At 38.2% G+C, this 16,166-nt stretch overlaps 1 protein-coding gene across 2 annotated transcripts in view; it reads right to left on the bottom strand.

The window, feature by feature from the left end:
- LOC124777687 (nucleoprotein TPR-like) overlaps positions 1-16,166 on the bottom strand; it is a 291,125-nt gene that overhangs the window by 59,744 nt on the left and 215,215 nt on the right. For both annotated transcript variants that reach the window (XM_047253163.1, XM_047253164.1), the window contains exons 29-31: positions 10,743-10,835; positions 10,506-10,596; positions 765-1,145 (exon numbers count right to left, since the gene is read on the bottom strand). In XM_047253163.1, coding sequence (XP_047109119.1) covers positions 765-1,145; positions 10,506-10,596; positions 10,743-10,835 — 565 coding nt within the window. The remainder of the gene's footprint in view (positions 1-764; positions 1,146-10,505; positions 10,597-10,742; positions 10,836-16,166) is intronic.

Here is a 16,166-nt window from a genome sequence, read left to right as displayed (position 1 = left end):
AGTGTGTCTAATATGTACAAACTACATTTTTATGGTCCGTGGATTATTACTACAAATTTTGAGGTTCCCTTAAAGAATAGAATTCATACCTCTACCAGTCAGAGGCAAAAGCAAACACATTTACTCAACCCTTTACAACAAAATATTTATATGGCTTCAGTCCAACAAGAAGGTTCCAAAACTTTGAAACGTTCAGTAGTACTCACCTACAACACTTACTCAATGATACAATTAGATATATGACGAAACACGCAGAACAACAATTTACACTTCTATCAGTACACAGCTACATGTGTTTATCTACATTGCAGTTCAGCCAAGTTAGGAGATTCTCTACACTCTAATGGACTCCGAAATCCTTAGGCACATAGTTGAAACACAAATAAATGGAGAATTACTTGAGCAGGAAGACTGTCTTAGGATGCCACTAATGATTCAATATATGAAACATCAAAAATTGAAGTTCTTGTAAGTGGAGTATTAAATAATCTTTTATTTATACATATGCCTGTCACATGGCAAAAGGTTTTTGGATTAGGTTTTCAGTTAAACAATGGCAATATTTTCCTGTTTCAAGAACCAAGCCATCAAACTTTACTCTCTTGGAGCATGGCAGCGATACTTATATTAGCAAATAAAAAATAGAAAAACTAATAACACAACTATTTACTTAAAACTCAGGGACAAATAAAATATTCGTAGCTTTATTTATTTTCTATTGTTATGAGTAAAGCTATCCTTTGAGTTAAAGTCAAAATACATACGCATACTCGGACGTGAAGCACTTGTAGAAGGAGGATGAGTTTCTGAGAATGTGAACCGTTGCTGCTGTGGCACTTGGGGAGAACTAACAGCTTCACTGAAACCATCAGACCGTCGAGGTACAAAGAGTGTGGGTGTTGATGGGACAATGCTATCATCTCCCACTTCCTCAAACCCAAGCAGTGGCAGCTGACCCCGAGGGAGAGGTGGCACCCCAGGTCGGCCTCCACCAGCACCACTGCTACTACCTGAGCTCGTAGCTTCAGCAGGCTGCCTCATGTCTGAGTCAGCACCAGCACCAGAAGTATCATTACTATCTGCTGCTGCCACACCACCTCTACTGTCACTGCTGCCTGACTGGTTCGGAACTTCACTACCATCCTCTGCAGCACCAAACACACACTGTTACACTTTTGCAATGAATAAAAAAATTGCACTGAATATTTGAATACAAAATCATACATAATAATTAAAAGTTTAATGAAAATTAGTTTCAATAAGCAACTTGTACATAGACAAAATAATGTGACATCCATTAATGTTAAGAATTTATAACGGTGTGCAAACAAGAAGCCATGTGCACGATGTGTTCTGCACAGAGAGGGATGGACAATACATTGCAGCACCACCAGTGTGCGCTCTGTGTCTGTCCCGCACTCCAGCCATTACATTCCTCGCGAATCGCCAATGTGGGGAAAGAACCTCAATGGGCCACTATCTGTGCTTCCGACTTTCTCTACAAAAATGTACAGGAAACTATTGCTGTCATTGGTTAAATTTGTTAATTAACACTTGCCTTTTTGCTTCATGCCACCCATAATGACCACTACACTTCATCACATCTAAAATAATACGAAAATCAACATTAAATATTCTGCACACGTCCCTAAGAGCACACTGCAAACACAGCAAAATGACACTGCTAGGTGGAGCATCATATGGTAATGTGCTCCTTGCTGTTGTATATCGCCCCACCACCTAATTTCTTATGTGCACACCACTTTAGTAATTGAAGATATGAGGTCTTAAGGACCATGATATTAGTAATTACATTAATGGACGACTGTTTGGGTCACTTAATATTTTTTATTAAGTTAACCTGTTTCAACCTTTGTTGCAGCTCATCTTCAGATACACAAATCTAATTACTGTGAAGCGTACCTTATCAGCAGAGCAAAGATTCAGTTTATTTCAGTCGTCACTCTGCTGGCAAGCTGAGCTTCAGATCAATTAGATGTATGGATCCAACAATGACCTTTAACGAAGTTCAGAAGCAGTTATTCTCTTAAAACATACCAAGTGACTCAGACCATGTCTTTCTTCATGTTAAGCACTTAAAGTGAACTGAAAATGCTTCATCTTTGAAGTACACATTTTTGTTTCTGAGTGCAATTATGGGTAACGAAAGTAAATACAGAAACTGTTAAAATTTTACTTATAATGATCTCGCATGAGGAAATTTTGAGTGTGATATCATTACAACTGAATACAAGCTCCACATGGACAAAAATGGGAAACCATACTGATACTGGTCTTTTTTTACAGAACAATTACACAGCATCTGCCCAAAGTGATACAGTGAAATCACAAAAAAAGTCTACATCAAAATGTTTGCCTGCAGATTCTAGCTGCCCTGCTTCACAAATTCAGTGCCTTAACACCTTGAAGATGGGCCACTTAGAGGAAAATTGGGCGAAGAAGACCACCCATTTATGCCATCATTTAAAGTGTTACTGGCACATTGTAAGTGATATAACTTCGTGAATGATACATACTAAAAAGTTGATCAGATGCGAGTAGGACTCGCTCACTGAGGATTCCGTACCAGTTTATGTATACAGACAGTTCATTCACTACGAGAATCTAGAATCCCCTGACACTGATCTGTTAAGGTACCATCCCTGGGAATTCCAAGATTTTCCAGAATGTTTTTATTTTAGAACAGACAGACAGACGGATAACAAATGACAATTTTTTGTGTGTGATATAATTAAAAATTAACAGTTTTCAGATATCTTCCTTTACTTGTATTGTGGAGCCTTGCTTCTTGCCATATTTCATTCTAGATCAACGGGAAGTACCCAATCAATGTTCATAAGTGACTTTGCATGCATAAAAATATGTAACATAAATGGCTGTATCTTTTTTGGTTGCACTGAGTTAGAAATTTATGCTATTTACACTGCAGAGGAACCATACATGTTACTATGTGATTCTGGTCCAAGCTGGGTGGAGCCAGCAGTCAGGTGTGCGAGAGGTGTGCTCACTTGCTTGAATGAATGGCGTGTGTTTCTCTTTTTCTGACAAAGGCTATCACTGAAAGCTTATGTGTAAGTGCCTTATAATTGTGCCTGTCTGCAACTTAGCATGTTATCCTTATGTTAAGCAGCAAATATATTTTCCAACATTGTTTATAATCCTACCTGGAGTTTTCAATGTTTAAATTTTAAAGTAATGTTGACAGAAATGATAATTATAAAAAAATGGGAAGGAGGAAAGGAAGGTAAAGTGTGAGGTGGGTTATTAAGCAATTTCTTCCTCTTGAATTTCCAAAATTTCTTGCTCACTCAACAAACATGATGAATTTGTGGCAGAAATACAGTAAACTGCGAACCCTAACAGATACTTTCACGATATTACATCAATTCAATCACAGTGGCTCAGTCGTTCACAACAGCAGCTGTTATGTTTGTTAATGTTTCTTTTGAAATAATTCTAGAAATTGACAACAGAAGACAGCACCTGTCAAGAGACAGATGACAAGATGTCCTTACATTGTTTTCATACTAAATGAGTCCAAGTTTTGAGCGATAGGGCTCGCGCATCAAAACTCACAGCCTGAGTTATACTCAGGTGTGTTTTTTGTTAGCAAAACTATGTGGCTCAAGCTATGCTCTGGCTTGGTCTCCATAGTGTCAACCACACTACCACCTCACTTGGTTATAAATGGCAGAATGAAGACTTGTAGCTAGATAAACTGGAAGTGACTCAATAAAGTGTTGATACTTCTATATGGATTTATGTAATGATTCTGTTTGTAGTGCTTCTCGGATCATAATAGACTAGGGGCGGAGTCTGACTACCAATCAAAACGTACTAGATCCTGTATTCAGTCCCAGCCACCACTTACATTCTCAATAAAGATCATCACCTATGGTGGCAGAATACTTCCAGTAACAAGAGTCACATTCATTGTTCCACTCGTCTTGTCGAAAAGCGAGGAGGAGCAGATAGAAGTTTAGGCATTGTCATGCTTTCGGAGTGGGAAAACTGTCCAATAAAGTGGAATAAAGTGGAAGAATCAGCAATGATTAAAGGCATGAGGATGCATAAGGCAATGGAAACCTGTATCTACAGGTCATATGATCTGTAATTGGAAAAAAATGTCATGATGATCTCTATATCAGCAAAAGATTCCAGATAAGTCCCCCATTCAGATCTCCACAAGGGACTACTTAGAGGAAAATTTATCCAGAGTGCCTTCTACATGCATTAATGGTTCTAGCTAGTACTACAAAATGTTCCTTAGATCACAGTGCTTCTCTCAACACCTTGAGTTTTTCTGCAATCATTAGCAAAGTGACTATTCAAACATCTTTTACTAGATACACTATTATCCATCTGGGTTTTGAAGTAAAGTGTGTGACACATTGAAGGTGACTATATATCGTGATTAAACTGCTGTCCCATTTCAATGCTACCAAATATGTGCCTTGGCTTTTGTTGAAGTACTGTTTTAGAATGAGTGTAGGTACAACCCACATGCTTGGAAGCTCCATACAGTCGTTACTTGCTAAACTACAGCAGAAGAGAGAAATCTGACTGTGCTCTGATTAATTTGGGCACTGAGTAATTCAACTGTAGTAGGATGGCTAGGGATCATGCACTATTTTGCCTAAAATTCAACCAAACACCAACGGCACATAAAGCTTCACAGTTGGCACTACTTTCAGTTTCCATTTGCCACAGGCAATGTTTGTAACAGAGTAGGTACCTCATCTTAGTATGTAGTGAAGTCTGCAGTAGCATAAAAACACTCAAAGACACCCTTTATGTCATTACTGCACCAAGTTTTATAAGCATAGAACCATGAAGATAATTTCTTTAACTAAGTATTTTTGTACATCAAGTGTTCCGTCTATGTTAGGAGAAAAAGGAGATGCTGAGAGGAACGGCTCATTTATTAGTATAATATTCAAACAATAATCAGCTACTACCAAAATACCAAGATATATAGGTAGGTGAGATAAAAAGGTTATCACCTTACAAAAGATTTATTAAATTACAAGTTATTTGACAAATTTTCTCACTTTTTCTTCAGATACATCTAACTGGACACCAGACACTACCTAACTACATAAATAATATAAGCATGTGCATAAGCCAGTTATCAATAGAGTCACAAAAGCCAAACCACTCCTATTCCTCAGTCAGGATGATAAGTGAGTGAGTGAGTGTGTGTGTGTGTGTGTGTGTGTGTGTGTGTGTGTGTGTGTGGGGAGGGGAGGGGAGGGGAGGGGAGGGGAGGGGAGGGCACATATGATCGCTGATTTATTTATGATGCATTTGATGGACCCCATTTGCTGAAACAATGGCTAAAGCTTTTGTTGCCTGTTTAATTACCCAAACTTACCATGCCCAGAGCAGCTTTCGAAAGGTGGAATCACCACAGCCTTCAAACAAATTGTGTGATGTTTATGTAGAGAATAGTGGGTTTTTTATATTAAAAAATAAGAAAAAGGAGGGAGGAGGGAGCAGATTCCATTTTACTAAATTTCCGAAAAGCATTTGACACAGTGCCCCTGCTATAGACTGATAAAGGTACAAGCATACAGAAAAGGTATCCAGATATGTGAATGCCTCTTAACACTTTTTAAGTAACAGAATGCAGTATGTTGTCCTCAACTGCAAGTATTCCTGGAGTGCCCCAGGGAAGTGTGATAGGACTGCTATTTTTTCTGCATATACAAGGGTTGGAACTCAAATAGTGGCAACTAATTATTCACGTTGTTGTTGTTGTTGTTGTGGTCTTCAGTCCTGAGACTGGTTTGATGCAGCTCTCCATGCTACTCTATCCTGTGCAAGCTTTTTCATCTCCCAGTACCTACTGCAACCTACATCCTTCTGAATCTGCTTAGTGTATTCATCTCTTGGTCTCCCTCTACGATTTTTACCCTCCACGCTGCCCTCCAATACTAAATTGGTGATCCCTTGATGCCTCAGAACATGTCCTACCAACCGATCCCTTCTTCTGGTCAAGTTGTGCCACAAACGTCTCTTCTCCCCAATCCTATTCAATACTTCCTCATTAGTTATGTGATCTACCCATCTAATCTTCAACATTCTTCTGTAGCACCACATTTCGAAACCTTCTATTCTCTTCTTGTCCAAACTATTTATCGTCCATGTTTCACTTCCATACATGACTACACTCCATACAAATACTTTCAGAAATGACTTCCTGACACTTAAATCAATACTCAATGTTAACAAATTTCTCTTCTTCAGAAACGCTTTCCTTGCCATTGCCAGTCTACATTTTATATCCTCTCTACTTCGACCATCATCAGTTATTTTGCTCCCCAAATAGCAAAACTCCTTTACTACTTTAAGTGCCTCATTTCCTAATCTAATTCCCTCAGCATCACCCGACTTAATTAGACTACATTCCATTATCCTTGTTTTGCTTTTGTTGATGTTCATCTTATATCCTCCTTTCAAGACACTGTCCATTCCATTCAACTGCTCTTGCAAGTCCTTTGTGGTCTCTGACAGAATTACAATGTCATCGTCGAACCTCAAAGTTTTTATTTCTTCTCCATGAATTTTAATACCTACTCCGAATTTTTCTTTTGTTTCCTTTACTGCTTGCTCAATATACAGATTGAACAATATCGGGGAGAGGCTACAACCCTGTCTTACTCCCTTCCCAACCACTGCTTCCCTTTCATGTCCCTCGACTCTTATAACTGCCATCTGGTTTCTGTACAAATTGTAAATAGCCTTTCGCTGCCTGTATTTTACCCCTGCCACCTTTAGAATGTGAAAGAGAGTATTCCAGTCAACATTGTCAAAAGCTTTCTCTAAGTCTACAAATGCTAGAAACTTAGGTTTGCCTTTCCTTAATCTTTCTTCTAAGATAAGTCGTAAGGTCAGTATTGCCTCACGTGTTCCAGTGTTTCTACGGAATCCAAACTGATCTTCCCCGAGGTTGGCTTCTACTAGTTTTTCCATTCGTCTGTAAAGAATTCGTGTTAGTATTTTGCAGCTGTGACTTATTAAGCTGATAGTTCGGTAATTTTCACATCTGTCAACACCTGCTTTCTTTGGGATTGGAATTATTATATTCTTCTTGAAGTCTGAGGGTATTTCGCCTGTTTCATACATCTTGCTCACCAGATGGTAGAGTTTTGTCAGGACTGGCTCTCCCACGGCCGTCAGTAGTTCCAATGGAATATTGTCTACTCCGGGGGCCTTGTTTCGACTCAGGTCTTTCAGTGCTCTGTCAAACTCTCCACGCAGTATCATATCTCCCATTTCATCTTCATCTACATCCTCTTCCATTTCCATAATATTGTCCTCAAGTACATCGCCCTTGTATAGACCCTCTATATACTCCTTCCACCTTTCTGCTTTCCCTTCTTTGCTTACAACTGGGTTTCCATCTGAGCTCTTGATATTCATACAAGTTGTTCTCTTATCTCCAAAGGTCTCTTTAATTTTCCTGTAGGCGGTATCTATCTTACCCCTAGTGAGATAGGCCTCTACATCCTTACATTTGTCCTCTAGCCATCCCTGCTTAGCCATTTTGCACTTCCTGTCGATCTCATTTTTGAGACGTTTGTATTCCTTTTTGCCTGTTTCACTTACTGCATTTTTATATTTTCTCCTTTCATCAATTAAATTCAATATTTCTTGTTACCCAAGGATTTCTACTAGCCCTCGTCTTTTTACCTACTTGATCCTCTGCTGCCTTCACTACTTCATCCCTCAAAGCTACCCATTCTTCTTCTACTGTATTTATTTCCCCCATTCCTGTCAATTGCTCCCTTATGCTCTCCCTGAATCTCTGTACAACCTCTGGTTCTTTCAGTTTATCCAGGTCCCATCTCCTTAAATTCCCACCTTTTTGCAGTTTCTTCAGTTTTAATCTACAGGTCATAACCAATAGATTGTGGTCAGAGTCCACATCTGCCCCTGGAAATGTCTTACAATTTAAAACCTGGTTCCTAAATCTCTGTCTTACCATTATATAATCTATCTGAAACCTTTTAGTATCTCCAGGGTTCTTCCATGTATACAACCTTCTTTCATGATTCTTAAACCAAGTGTTAGTTATGATTATGTTGTGCTCTGTGCAAAATTCGACCAGGCGGCTTCCTCTTTCATTTCTGTCCCCCAATCCATATTCACCTACTATGTTTCCTTCTCTCCCTTTTCCTACACTCGAATTCCAGTCACCCATGACTATTAAATTTTCGTCTCCCTTCACAATCTGAATAATTTCTTTTATTTCATCATACATTTCTTCAATTTCTTCGTCATCTGCAGAGCTAGTTGGCATATAAACTTGTACTACTGTAGTAGGCGTGGGCTTCGTACCTATCTTGGCCACAATAATGCGTTCACTATGCTGTTTGTAGTAGCTTACCCGCATTCCTATTTTCCTATTCATTATTAAACCTACTCCTGCATTACCCCTATTTGATTTTGTGTTTATAACCCTGTAGTCACCTGACCAGAAGTCTTGTTCCTCCTGCCACCGAACTTCACTAATTCCCACTATATCTAACTTCAACCTATCCATTTCCCTTTTTAAATTTTCTAACCTACCTGCCCGATTAAGGGATCTGACATTCCACGCTCCGATCCGTAGAACGCCAGTTTTCTTTCTCCTGATAACGACATCCTCTTGAGTAGTCCCCGCCCGGAGATCCGAATGGGGGACTATTTTACCTCCGGAATATTTTACCCAAGAGGACGCCATCATCATGTAATCATACAGTAAAGCTGCATGCCCTCGGGAAAAATTACGGCTGTAGTTTCCCCTTGCTTTCAGCCGTTCGCAGTACCAGCACAGCAAGGCCGTTTTGGTTATTGTTACAAGGCCAGATCAGTCAATCATCCAGACTGTTGCCCTTGCAAATACTGAAAAGGCTGCTGCCCCTCTTCAGGAACCACACGTTTGTCTGGCCTCTCAACAGATACCCCTCCGTTGTGGTTGCACCTACGGTACGGCTATCTGTATCGCTGAGGCACGCAAGCCTCCCCACCAACGGCAAGGTCCATGGTTCACAACCAATACAAAAGAGTTACATGTTTGCACCTGTTACCGTCCTTCAAAGTAGTCATCACCATTCTGTAGAAACCGTTGCCAGCAATGTGGAAGTCATAGTATACCATTAGCAGAGCCTGTTCTGTTGATGGTGCGAATGGAACGGTCTACTGCCTGTCAAATCGCCAGAACAGTTCTGAAGTGAATGCCATGAAGTGGTTCTTTCATCTTCAGAATCAAATCAAAGTCACAAGGATTTAAGTCCGGGGAGTATGGTGGATGGTACAGTACTTCCCAGTCCCATCAACCGAACAGAGCAGCCACAATTTGTGTTGTATGCGGTCTGCCGTCGAGGAAAGTAATGCGTTCGGATAATACCGTCACAGTCATACACGAGAATCACCATAACTTTAGACTGCTCCATTCACACAATCAACAGAACAAGCTCTGCTAACAATACACTACGCCTTCCACATCGCTGTCAACGGGTTCTACACAACGCTGGTGACTACTTTGAAGGACAGTAACAGGTGCAAGCACGTAACTTTTTTGTATTGGTAGTGAATAAATAGTTGCCACTCTTTAAGTTCCAACCCTTGTATAAATGATATGGTCGACAGGGTGAGCAGCAATCTGGAACTGTTTGCTGATGATGCTGTGGTTGCACGAAAGTGTAGTCGTTGAGTGACTGTAGGATGATAAAAGGTGACTTACACAAAATTTCTAGTTGGTGTGATGAATGGCAAGCAGTCTGCTCTAAAGGTAGAAAAATGTAAGTTAATGCCGATCAGTAGGAAAAACAATCCTGTAATATTTGAATACAGCATTAATAGTCTGCTACTTCACACCGTCGTATCAATTAAATATCTAGGCATAACGCTGCAAAGAGATATGAAGTGCAATGAGCATGCAAGGACTGTAGTAGGTAAGGCGAATAGTCAACTTCGGTTTATTCGCAGATTTTTAGGAAAGTGTAGTTCACCTGTAAGGGAGACTGCACAGTAACCCATACACTTGTGTTTGGGATGCGCACCTAGTAAGATCAAAGAACGACATTGACACAATTAAGAGGTGCCACATTTGTTTCCGGTAGATTGAAACAACATTATGGAGATGCTTTGAAAACTTAAATGGGAATCCCTGGAGGGAAGGGGACATTCTTTTCATTGAGCACTAATAAGAAAACTTAGAGAAATGGCACTTGAAGTTGACTGTAGAAAGATTCTACTCCCACCTCCGTACATTTTGAGGAAGAACCACAAAGATAAGAGAAATTAGAGCTCGTACACAGGCATTTGGAAGGCTGTTTTTTCCTCATTCTGTATTCAAGTGGAACAGAAAAGAAAATGATTAGTAGGGGAACAGGGTGCCCTCTGCACCCACCATACGGTGACTTGCAGAGTATGTACGTAGATGCAGATGTAGATTTATGTTACATAGTGTATTCAAGTCATGAAATGGAACATACCCATAACATCTACTTCATTGTTATCCTCGTCCTGTTGATTCTCAGCATCTATATCAGGACCTTCATTACCATCATCATAGCCAGACAGCTCCTGCAAACAAGAAAAATTAAAAACTATATTTGTAGCTTTGTTAGTCTCACTTACCTTTACAGATATTGAAATAACAAATTAAGAAAAAGATGCATGATCACGAGCTATCAGACAAATAGTGTGTTGAGCACCTTTCATATTCTTACCGGATCATCTCTTTCATAGCCCTCCATAATGAAGCCGACACCATTGTCAGCTTCCTCATCAAATTCAGGACCATCATCTGGTTCCTCTATTTCCTGCATAAAAACAGACCCTATAAGATTTATGCAAACAGTATGTAGGTTTTTCACTATGTCATACATGTATTTATGTTGCCAGTTTATCCGCCCTTTTTTAATATAACAACAAAGTTGAGTTGACTCAATAGGCTGCTCAATTCTAATACCGATGTTATAAAGTCAAATAAAATGTGTTTCAAGCTGTTTTCACTTGAGAGTATATTTTTTCAAACTGCTTGAGAGAGCGTACTTAGACCTACAAACAATCACCAAATTCAAAGCTAGACAAGTCTCTGAACTGTTGCATGTTTAAGTGCCACACATTCATCACCTGTGAGTGAGTGGCTGTCTTTGATAATATTGTTTGATTTCAGTTGATATTTAAGCACACATTTAGTTAGATGTGTGGTAGAAGCATGTTAGTGAAACTAAAATTACATTTACAGTCAAATGGGATGAGTTGTATGACTTACCATAGGAAGAAATTGGTCTTTCATTTTGATCTAATTTCTCATCTGTGTTAGTATTACTAATTTCCTAATTTGATGCAGTGTGATGGAGAAAAAAATTTTAATGCCTTAGTTAAGTAAACCCTGTTATGGTTGTAACACAAAAAATTATAATTATATAACTGAATTTACATTATACAAGTCAACATAGGTTAATTACTGTAAGAATATTAAATGACATTTATTGTACTGTGTTCTGTGGTTAACAGGGTTCCAGTCAGTTCTAATATATGACAATGAGACAAACAGTGCAACAATGATAAGCAAAAATAGAATTTCCCAATTGAAAGAAATCTGCTGGTAATAATGAAATGTAGATGTAGAATGAATGCTGTGTATGATGAAAGAAAGGAACTGCTGATTTCTTGACAACCATTAAGAGTGTGCTATACAATTATATAGCCATACAGACTGACAGAAAATGGCTGAGCAAAATTCTTCCCTTGATAACTCATGAAAACAATGGTCACTTTATATATAAACTGGAAAAGAAGTACATTTTAGCAAATAAAGATTTTTTCATTTTATTTTCTTCATTAATAGCCTTTCAAAGTAGAAAAACAGTATATTAATGACAGCCATTTCTTGTGCTTAATGCATATCTTGACTCTTCTCAAACCTTTGAAAGGTCTCGACATGTCAGGGAATACAGAATACGATATACAAATGATTAAATGAAATTGATATCAAAAGCAGACATGAAAGGATAACAAATGTGGAAGCTAAATTCATGCAAACTGCACAGTGAACAGTAGCTGCCAGTGGCAATGAGAGTGGAATTAGGGGCAGGGTGTGGATCTGAAGGGATTACAACACTGGACTGTGTGTTAGCAACTTGAAGTGCTGAAAGACGAGGGGGATTACAAGTAGCTATGGGAAGATAGTTCACTCTTCTAACACCGCAGCACACCTGCAATACTTTTTGAGAGAGATAAGTCACTAGACACAATGACACAAACATTTAACTAAATGTGACAGTCATCTGTATGACACTTAATTACAATTATACAAATCTCTTAAACGAAACATTTTTTACTGGTTTATTTAATGAGATCATGATAGATATTACATGAGAAGAAGGTATATTAGAGCAGCATCCTTTTTACACTGATGCCAGTGTGAATGGGACACTATCACCAACAGTACAAAGATTGATAATTAACTTTAATGCATCCTTTTTGAAGGAACTATATCACATAAACCTATTCTTCATGACACCTGGAACTGGTATGGCATCAGAGAAGGAAGATTTGTGTAGGAAGAAAGAAATCACTTTCGAGATGAATGCAGACAATGAAATTATATGATGTTCTTAAACAAATGGATGATGTTTGTAAGAGTACAAGGTGATGCAGTGGTAAATATGAACTCCATACAAATATCTTACAAAAATGCAGCTCTTTCATACAGTCACCTGTCTCTGTAACTATATTGTATTACTGCCCTGTACTGTGTCACTATATCAAACCTATATTGTAACGCTTTTACTGTTACTATTGAATATCAAAGTATCAAATATGGTTGCACAAAACAATTAAATCACATTAATACAATAATTTTTTTCTGAATTCAAGTAGAGTACAGAGACAAGGAAAAAATTCCTGGATTTTTCCTGGATATCCCGATTAAAAAATATGATTTTTCCCAGGCAAAAATACACTTTTTCCGTGCTAAGTGACAGTCAGTTTTCCGTAAATTTTCCCTCAGAACTGTAAAACTTATCAATCCTTTGAATGGTTAATGTTTTATACACTCGTGTAGAGCTTCCCGGAGAAAAAAAGAAAAGACAGGGGGGAGAGAGATTTTGGAAAGACTTTTAATGAAAAAAAAGGAGAGAAGTTTCGGAAAGACCTTTGATTTGCAGCAACATATACGGTGTATATTTTCGTATTATGAAAGTATAAATTCGAATTACACCAAACACAATGCGTTAGTTTCTGGAGCATTGAAACCGAGATTGCAACATCCTTTTATAATCCAATCATATCTCACGCCATGTGATCTTGCCAGCCAATGACAGCAGATATTCAGAACATAGAACAGTGTTATAGTCAACCAATAGCAAGATTACTGGTTACGTAGCGCGAACACTTGAAGAAGAAAAGTTAATGGTTTACATTAATATACACAGTATAGCTAAAATAAATGCTAAGCTTCCACATATAATATTGGTCTCTCAGATTAACAAGCTACAACAGAAGCTAAGCCTTCACATGTAACATTGACCTTTTTTTGCGTGTGTAATACTTTAAGATACATAACACAAATGTGCCAGTAAATTTAAAATTATGACATAAATGTCCGGTCTTCTGGGCTCGAAATTCTTTTAAGTGCCTGGTCCTCAAAGTTTTCAGTTTTAAACGCTCTGTGATTTAGAAATTCATCCTACTTTCTCACACGTAACATAATTCATCTTGCGAAAAAAGAAACTTATTTTGAAAGTAACGCTTTTCGAACCACCAATCGCAATACTATCCGGAGACTGTTAGAAATAGGTCTGATTTAGCAATTGCCAGAAAATAAGCATTATTCCGCGCGCGCAGCTGCAGTGGTGTAGGAAGTCCGCATGTTCCTACGTATAAAGCACTAAGAGAGCTTACATTACACCATAAAAGAAACTGGGCATCAGAGGATACTCCCAAGAGCATCAGAATTACGTAAACCATACTAAAATGCATAATTCAGCTTGAAGTGCACATTGGTTTTTTCCCCGATTCACAATAAAGCAGGTCCCATCTGATATTAGCTTTTCAGTGTGGTTTTTGGGACATAAATTTTCTTGGAGTACCAGTACAGTAAGATCTCATTTTTTGTTCTTTATTATGGCATAATGCCATACGTGGCAGAAGATGATAACATGCACTTTGAATTCAGTGAACAGTTGGAACTAACCAATACTGTAGAATGAAACACTTTGTTTCAAATAAAATGATTGCCTTAATATAGCAAAATTTCTTTACAAACTAGCAAAAATAACTTCACTGTTCTGCAAGGCGATTAATGCTAATAACTGCTAATAACTTAGAAATTCAATAAAATCAGAAAACTGAAACTAATAATATACTTTTGCCCTCAGAAATTATGTGAATGTATTTTAATTCATTTGATAGTTCCTGGCCACAGAAATCCGTTTTGTCGGGAGCTGTAAACAAAGAGAAGCAGCGAAATCACTTAACGCAAACACGGGTCACGTGGAGACTAACCACTTCACCACTAAAACTCGCACAACTCTGCACATGTGTGAATCTGGCAGCTAGGGCGCGCGAGAAAAATTTTTCTCGTTTGCATCCGGCTGCTTGCTGCTACTGCCGATACAGCTAACAGCCACACTTCATGTAGCGGGAAGTGGGAGAAGGTACTGCTCATACGAGAGTCAGCTGCGCATGCGCATGAGCCCGCTGGCAACTGGTCAAACGAATCTAATGTGAACAGTTGAGACGTCAAGCTCATAGCAAGCAGTTTATTGTTATGAAGAATTACATAACATCTCGTGCCACTGTGCATCACCTCAATACCTGGCCATGTGCACACGCCATTCCAGCTTCAGTTTTATTACAATAACACTACGTCAGCCACAGAATCACTTCTGTATGGATCTGTTGACAGTATATCTTTGTGAAGTGTAAATGAATGCAAAGTTTCAAACAATAGGGAAAACTGCTAATTAGCTTTTGAAATTGTACCAGCTTATTTTAGTGAACTGTTCATTTGATTTTAACAACACAAAAAAATTACAGCTACAAATGATAATTTTGAGAAAAAGCCGCACTATATCATGACTAGTTGTTCAAAGAATTATTGCAATTAAATTAAAAACTGATTTAACTAAAAATGTACAAATTTAGCAAATAATTTAGGCAAAAATCACATGTGTGTTTCTACAAGCAACAATTATATACACTATTCAGAAGCAACACTAAAACTGTTTTAAAATTTATCATCCGTTGTTGTTAATGTATTTATAGCTCAGAAAATAGTTAAGTAGTTTGCTTACAGTGCGCATTTCAAGATGTAGCAGCGCACGTTTTTGTCAGCTGATATGTTTACAGTTTTCATAAAGGCCTAACTTTACAACAATGTCTCAAATTGCTTGCTTCATCCAATATTTGGTAATTAATCACTTTCAGCAAAAAATGCTCAGACAAATTCCTTGAAGGTGAACCAAAATATCTCTCTCTCTCTCTCTCTCTCTCTCTCTCTCTCTCTCTCTCTCTCACACACACACACACACACACACACACACACACACACACACCCTATTTCAGAAGTGATGATCAATAATTCACACATGGAAAGTACATGCCAAAAGCAGTTAAAAAGCTCCAACAAACATGGATCCGCAAATCAACCATTGCCAAGGTATCACATTAATCCAAATTGGGAACTAACTATAGGTGGCTTGTTCATAACACACTTCTGAGAAAATGGTGGTTCATTGTCTTGGTTGGATTGTATGTGTAGCAACCAATACCTAAGAGCATTAAAATGACAACATACCATTAATCCAAATGGTATACGTCTATATTGCTTCTGCAACCCATCACTGAGATAAGAAAAAACAACTGAAAACTTTCTATATCTACATCTACATACCACAAGCCATTGTATGGAGCATGGTGGAAGCTACCCTGTACCACCACCAGTCATTTCCTTTGCTTCATACAATTGATTATTTGATAAAAGAAAAGTATCTAATTAATGCCTCAGTGCCCAAATTCATATGATTTATTCCCTAAAAACTTTTTTGTTCTTTACAGCAAACAAAAAATGTGTAGACAGCAATTTTCATCATCTCAAGTTGAATCCTTCCACAACAATGTTTTCATGTACCAACATCAGA

Source organism: Schistocerca piceifrons, chromosome 2, assembly GCF_021461385.2.
Source record: "Schistocerca piceifrons isolate TAMUIC-IGC-003096 chromosome 2, iqSchPice1.1, whole genome shotgun sequence".
Classification (NCBI taxonomy): Eukaryota; Metazoa; Arthropoda; class Insecta; order Orthoptera; family Acrididae; genus Schistocerca; species Schistocerca piceifrons.
The sequence above is the reverse complement of the archived record's forward strand: the minus strand, read 5'-3'. Positions and strand labels throughout refer to the sequence as shown.